The sequence below is a fragment of the Seriola lalandi genome, unplaced genomic scaffold (genome assembly GCF_002814215.2).
Source record: "Seriola lalandi dorsalis isolate HSWRI2012SDOR001 ecotype SW California unplaced genomic scaffold, Sedor1 jcf7180002054374, whole genome shotgun sequence".
NCBI lineage: Eukaryota > Metazoa > Chordata > Actinopteri > Carangiformes > Carangidae > Seriola > Seriola lalandi.
The window spans coordinates 216,024-223,804 of NW_019524927.1; the positions used below are offsets into that span (position 1 = coordinate 216,024).

At 38.8% G+C, this 7,781-nt stretch overlaps 1 protein-coding gene across 1 annotated transcript in view; it reads right to left on the reverse strand.

The window, feature by feature from the left end:
- LOC111656907 (putative acyl-CoA dehydrogenase 6) overlaps positions 1–7,781 on the reverse strand; it is a 16,916-nt gene that overhangs the window by 6,948 nt on the left and 2,187 nt on the right. Inside the window, exons 2-3 of the mRNA XM_023408811.2 lie at positions 4,656–4,846; positions 1,585–1,652 (exon numbers count right to left, since the gene is read on the reverse strand). Coding sequence (XP_023264579.1) covers positions 1,585–1,652; positions 4,656–4,846 — 259 coding nt within the window. The remainder of the gene's footprint in view (positions 1–1,584; positions 1,653–4,655; positions 4,847–7,781) is intronic.

Below are 7,781 nucleotides of genomic sequence, written 5' to 3' on the forward strand. Positions count from 1 at the left end.
ATTATGTGTAAAAAGCACTGCTGGGAGATGAGCAGCATGCTGCAGATGAGGGTCACTGTCATCACAGTGTCATTTCTACTTTGTGTATTAAACCTGATTTTGATCTTTAAACAGCCCATTTACTGAATAAGTCAAAAATGGATGTCTATTTCCTGCACTCTGGCAATGCTGACATTTGCAAAGACCTTAGGTCCTTAATGGAGTCGAATAGTGCATTATAAACCATGCTTAAAACACCACTTTCTGTCACTCATCCTCATAAAGAGCCATCTCTTTACCTTTCATCATCAGCCGCATCCATTGTGAAATGAATAGCCTGGTTTTTAAACTAATATATATTTTTCTGCCCACTACTCATGGAATTAGCCAGCCAATGTTCTAACTTTCATACTGCATTTCTCTCAGGTCGTTTGTGGTAAACATTCACACATCCATTCAAAACAAAACAATATGAAAATGAGTGGTCTCTGCAGTACAAAATAATGGATGTCATTATCTTATGCTAGTCTTGCAAATGTAATCTGACAGTTATTCATTCAGGACAAATCTTTTGATGGTAATGTCTGCCAAAAGTAACAAGACTGAGCATTTATGAAATGCTTGGTGTTCAGTTTTCCCATGACTAAATACAATATGACAGCCACTGGATGATGGATACAAGCAGTGATTAACAATGAATATTGTCAGCTAATTTATCACATGGAGGCAAAGCGGTTCAACATCACGTCAGACTAGTTATCGAATAATGGAAAGAACAGTCTGGCAGATTGTCAGAGACAGATGCGGAATAAAAGAAAGCGAATTAAATAAATGGGGACAGAGAAAGAGGGAGAATACACAGGGGCAAGCAAACAAGGGAGCGGGGCAGCAAAAAATAAGAGGAAACAGGTGCAGCTGTGCCGCGATAAGTTTCTGAGCATCGGAAACCCTGCGGTGGATAATGTGGACGAAGGGAAGCACTGAGGTTTGTCCCACTTTAAACAAAACAGCAGGCTGCCTGGTTGAACAAGCAAGCAGAAGAAAAGCAAACAAAATTCTGTCACAAATGTCAGTCCGATACACATATGTTTCATCTGAACAACAGATGCTCCTCAGTTCTCTCCCGCATGTTCTCTTCAGGTGGAACTCCATATGAAGCAAATATGGAAAGTTAAAGAAAAAGAATCAGAAAGGAGAGAAATTACCATCCTGTAGTTTTCTAATATATTCTATTCTCTTCCTGCATTGAATATGGCTGCCAACATGAGGGCCCTGATGACAACACTTGAAATACGGCCAGCGAATAATGAATCACTGTCATAAGCTGCTTTGCATGAAAGATCTGTAACAACTACTACAATGGGGATACGTATGAACACCCTGGTAGTATTCATCATCTCACAAATTCATGTTTCACCACTCCAGTGTAATGTTATATAAAATCAGTACAGTCAATGTTAGTAATGCTTTTCAACATAAAAAGTAGATGCTGTAACACATTCATCATGGTATTGTCAAAGACCAAATTGTAAGAACAGAAACACCCTGGAGGTTATTCCCGTAAACATTAGTCTCCAAAATATTAAGTTAAAGGCAAAACTGTGCCGGCTGTGGGGTTTATCCGTCTGACAGGACACAAGGCCAATGGCATGGTGTGAACTGCGGATACCTCCCTGTCAGAGCAGAGGAAAACAGGCAGGGAGCCAAGGGTCATCCCTGTCTTCTTCCTCAACATGGCTGCCTTGGGAAAACTTCCCGGTCTCCTGTTTTGAAAAGTAATAACGCCTTTCCTTTTACATAAAAAAAAAGTGGAAAATAAGTGTTGAATCTGGTTGTCTACGGACTTAATAAAGGCACATACTGTACTGTGTGGCTCCAGGAGTTGTAAACAGAAAGTTTGTTGCCAGTATCAAATATATGGCCATTTAAAGTTGCCTTAAGTCTATTTCGCCCATTGTCAGTGCTCTGTTTTTCTGCTTTTCTCAGATTTAATGTCATCACTGCCCACAGGGAGCTCTAAAAAATTACAGTGGTATGGACTATTTAACTCTTTAGAGCTGCATTTTGAATGTAAAATGCCTCCCATGATCACACAGAAACAAACAAACAGAAAATAGACACAGTCTTAAGAAGTTATTTGGTCATGAATTAAGCTTTTGAGATTTATATTTTCACTGACCTATAATTGTGTATATAATTCTAACAACTGAGTTAAATAATTTCCCATTGCTCCTTGTGCAATTTATATTTGTGTAGAATTGTGTCTATATCTTGAATCAAGGCAGAAAAAGTCAGAGGAGTGAACTTATATCAAGACAATATCACTTGATTCTGGATGATTCCTAAAATAAGTGGATTTGTATTATGCATAAATTACAATCCTCCCACCTCATCAATCATTTCACCACTGAACAGTCTCCTAAATCCTTATTCCTTTTGATCCGAGCCTCTAAATTAATTACCGTAGTGCAGAATTCTGTGGGAGTATGCCTAATTAGTCAGCACTGCTGCAAAGTAACATGTCTAGGTGTAGTAACTCTACATTTATCTAAAGGTCAGTACTATGCAACTTTGGTTCTTCCTAATATTAAAGCAAATATTAAGCCAGAATTATCAAAAGGAGCTCAACTCCATAATATTGTAACTGTCTTTTATCTGAATACAATACAATATTTGTGTTTTAGCTCTTATCTAAAAAGTTTTTAAAATAGGTTTTTATATTTCAGTGTAAGTGTCAAAGACCTGAACCAGTGACTAGATGGTCAATTTAAAATACATACTGAAAAATGTCATGGCAACACCCTACTAGTTGATTTTAATTTACTGAATATATATGTGCATCTATTGACATCTTGTAAAAATTTCTTGTGCTATACATGATAGCAGGTAATCTGCCACCTGATTATACATTGTGTCTTCACAGTCTTCCGCTTGGCCGCTCCTCCTCTCTAATCCTGTCAACTAATGCTTAAGGCTTGTCTACTCAGCACATTTTAATTCCCTCGCCCTCCCTCTTCTTTGACCTACAGACCTGTGGTGGACTCTCCTTCACAGGACTCACTGTGCAACACCGATTTGTGCATTTCAGCATTAATTGTCATATAATCCACTACAGCTGTTTTTATGACGGTGATGTTATTAAGGCAAGACAGAGGAAATGACAAGCGCAGGCAAGTTCATTGAGATAAATAAAACTATTACTCTGGGAATAACTGAATATATGAAACTTTAGACCTCTGCTATTGAATGTCAAATGCTTTCCACAAATCTCTTCACATATTCAGAATGAATTAGACATCACAACCACAAATATTTCGTGGTCCTGTACTGTGCTTGTGCTTATCCTGCTCCCTCCTCCACCCCAGCAGTGACCCAGCTGGCTCCACATCTGGAAATGGGCTATACTGTAGCAGACAGCTGTTTGTGGGATGCTGCTGTGACACCAGCACCCATCATCACAGTGGGAACATTTCGAAACCAGACCGACTGTAATGTATGGCTGTCAAACAGACATTGAAGAAAATGAATGGAGCATGAATTCAGCAGCGAAAAAAAAGACATGCCAAATGCTCATTGAAGTGGAGGCAGTCAAACTGTGCACACAGTGAAGGATTCCTCAGCTTCTTGTCTATAGCAGGATATATTTGGAACAACCTATCCCTTGGGTCAGACAAATTCTAACCACCAATTTGTGGCTGATTCTGAGTGACTGTTACTCACATGTATTCTCAGATTAAAAATGGTATCCTTAAATGCAATATTTATGTTGTGCCAAGGCCTTTTCAATTTTCTGATATATTACAGATCTATCAAGGGAGTTTTTTGCGTTGGAAACAGAAATAGCACGTCCCAACTGCATGTATCATTGCTCTTCATATTTTATGAATTACCAACAAAAATTCCCAAGAATACGAACAGACTAAAGTTCTCTCCCTCATATACACACAACTCTTACACTGCAGAGCCACTCTCATGTTATATGTTACTCACATATATTCTGCAAACACAAGCCAAACATCTCTGGGCCTGTAAGTGTTTTTAACGGTCTTGACTTGTCCATTTAAGGCATCTAACTAAAATAAAGGGCGAAAAGCAGGTGGGTTTTCAGTTTGCTCACAGACATGTCTAGACAAAAATCACTGTATTAAATAACAAGACTTTTGGTGATTTGTGAAAATTAAAGCCACATGTGACACACAAACAGACAAACGGCTTTTGATTCCAACAGCAAGAAACGTGCACTGAGTTTGGCACTGCGATGTGATGGTTATTATCTTTCCCTGGGAGGCTTAGATACTTTCACAGAAACCAAAATAAAAAAGGGCGTCTGGGTCTTTAAATCAAACAGGCTTTTTTCATATCTCTCTGCTCCCGATAACGCACAAAAACACACAAGATTAATTAAACTCATCATTTTTCAGAAAGAGTTGTCTCTGATTTAAAAAAACAAAACAAAATCGCTCACATTTAGGCAATCCTAAATTTCACAGCAGAGTCATGGGGGTTGGAACCTATCCCAGCATGCACTGCTCATCAATTACAGCTCTAACAAAGATACAGGTGGCCATACAAACACAGCCTTTTATTCCTATGGGCTAGTTCATGCCAAACTCATAACAGGAGTGGGAGACTCAACCTTGGACATTGTTGTTGTGGGATGCTAATCACCAGCCTACTGCATCCCCCAAAAAGTGTGTTTATGAAAATGAATGTTGTGAATACAGACAGATAATCTAGCTCTCTTACCAACTGGTTTGTTGACTCCTAGAAAGCCGGCACTCCCTAAGATTTTGAAGACTTTATGGGCTGGAAACTTGCCTTCTGCTTCCCACTGATCTACATGGGGGTTGATCTCCTGGTCGATGATCTATAGCACAAACACAACAGGGGAAAGAGCTGATATATTTATGCATGTTGATGTGTAACTTACAGTGTGCATAAATGCACATCTGTTTGTATATTTCTTTTTAACTCCAAAAATTACAGCCCTACTATCCTATTTCCTGTCTCACAACTGAGACCAAAAGGATATAAGCTAGGAGGAAAAAAAACAAAAAACACATAGGATTGTTCTACATACACAGGTGTCCTGCTGTGCCTTATTCATCTCTTACTTAAGTCTATGTAATCTATCTCCAGCAGACAGCAAGATAAGGTATTACATATCAATGAATAGAGAGCAGTCTGGAAAACTGCATTACATGTTGAATCTATAATGATGACAATGATGAATACAGCGACAGGATGCACACTATGCTATTTCCTATATGTACATGATATCGGTCCCCTACTGATAACCAAGGCTTGGCTGGAGACATGAACTAATACTGGTTGCGGGCTCATAAAACAATGACAGGGATTGGTATTACTCCCAATCTTATTTTCATGTCATTTTGGAGCAGAAAAAAATGCGCTAAAAACGAAATTGTACACAGAATAATTCAGTGAAAATGTTGGTAAGAAAAAATGGCATGGTTGTGGAATACAAAAAAAAAAAAAAAAATCTGGAACATGGGCTTTTGAGGGCTGATACTGATACTTTTGTCCTGGCACAGTTGGTAGCCAATGTTGCGCCGATATTCGGCATCTTTCCATTCAACCATTCGGATGCCAATATTTTAATGACTCACAGCATCCCCACCAATTTCTTCTTGGCAGGGTAGAAAAACCTCTGAAGTAATATTTAGAACAGCAAGCAAAAATAAAGCTTGGTACTGAAACCCATACTAATGAAATTCCTTCTGGGTTAGCAGCCACTCCATCTATCCGGCCACAAAGCCCGGGATACACAACTGCCTAAGAATGAAGGATGACTATATTATATGCTTTAGGAGTGGAACAACAAAAAAGCAACATATTGCAGCTTTGGTTAAGGAACAACTTCCATTATATGATGGATGGATGACCTTAACTGGGTGATATGTGATTTTAATAACAGGTTAATATGATATATCAGCAAATGTACTAGATTCATGTTAATTTGTATCAGAACTAAATAAAATAAAAAATTCAACAAATGGGTTCTGGTAATTTTTTAACAGAATTTTACATAATCTTCTTCAACAGCGAGCAGCTTTTGTTTAGCCTCTCCAATCCAAAATCAAGCAGCATTGTGTTTACGGCTCGAGCCTTGTTTTGTGAGTCGTGAACAAAATGTCGGCAGGGACTGCTGAGTGGGTTACAACCTGGCTTTGGAATGAGTGAACCTCGGTGCCCTGACTCAATTCGAGCACTGCCAAGTGGTCCGCAGCTGGAGAGGCGCTTATGAATGACCAATCTATTGAGACTCTCACATGGTGCTATTTTGGTGGGAGCTCAAGCTGCTTCATAGAGAATAGGCTGTATATCTGTGGTGAAGGTTACAGTTTGTGTGGCACTTTTGTTGTCAGTCTAGTTTTTTTTTAAGAACGCCACCTGGCACAGCAGGCTTTGTCAACAGGAAGTTTTAGTGCATAGTGTCAACAACAGTTTCTGCTAAATAATGTTGGTATTAAGTGCTGTTCCTGCCATTTAAAGCAAATAAATTAACAAATAAAAATATAAAATAAAAACTAATGCACTATGACTTTCCTTGTCTTGTTTCTTGCTGGATGCTTTTCCAATTAAAATGTCCCCATTAAATGGTTCTGCACTTGTCTGTCAAAATATCACAGGCAACTGCAACCTGTTTGCTATTGGTGTTATTCACTTAAATGCATAAACATTTTTAATGGGCCATGGTTTCAACAGGCCATTGATAGTCTGCTCCATAAATGTATTTCTCTGCTCAGTACAATATGCTCTAAATGGTGGGTAAAGCCAATGAAAAGTAATCATTAAAACAAAAGAGGTATTTAGTGGAAATAAGAATCATTAAATTTAAGCTTCAGACAATAAAAGGAGTTAAATAAGCCATGTGTAATAATGTGGATTGTGGAAAATAAACCCTACTTGATTATTCTTTCATGTAGCTTCGGTAAATCACTGTTTGAGAGTGAAGGCACAACCATCAGTGAGCTACACTAGGCCGGTGTTTAACCATTCAAACAAAAACAGAAAGAATTCAGAATTCAGAGGTATTTTTCCAGGATTGCAGTGAGTGTTGCACACTCATTTTGTCCTTCCAAAACACACAAAACCAAACCAGTCAGCCTTTTGACCAGCCAAAAAAAACAGTGACCGAAACATATGAATACAAGGCAAACAAAAAACATTGACATGAATCTTATTTTCAACAGATAGGAATCTGTGAAGACCAAGCTAACTTACATCACAACAAACACAACAAGAAGGAGTTAAAAAGGGCAGGTACTGGTCCCCTTTACCCCACATAAAACTACTCTGTGTTCAAAGTTCAGATCCTGACGAGGGAAAGGGAGGGTCGAGCTGCTGGAATGGGAAGCATAAAGGTCATCAGGGAGTAATCCCACATCTCTTCACAAAGGTTACTGCATACCAGAACAACTTCCCATTACCAGACAGTCAGTGGTCAGTGGAGTCTGAGCTATACCCTTGGCACCCTGGATTACTCCCCATGAAGTGCAGCTCTAGGTTAGTGTAAGATTTGGTACAATCAAGATAGTTTGCCAACCATGATACCACAAAATGACAACATGTACTCTGAAACTCTGTCAACCATCAGAGATTTTACTGTACCATTAAGGGATGTCCATTTTGAATTTTTCTTCTGACGGATATCCGATGCTCATTAACCAACAATTGACCAATAACCAAGTGTATAACGATAACGAGTGTCTGTAAACAAAACACATACTCAAACCTCCGGCTCCAAGTGTGCTGTGTATTACTGGCATAACAGCCTC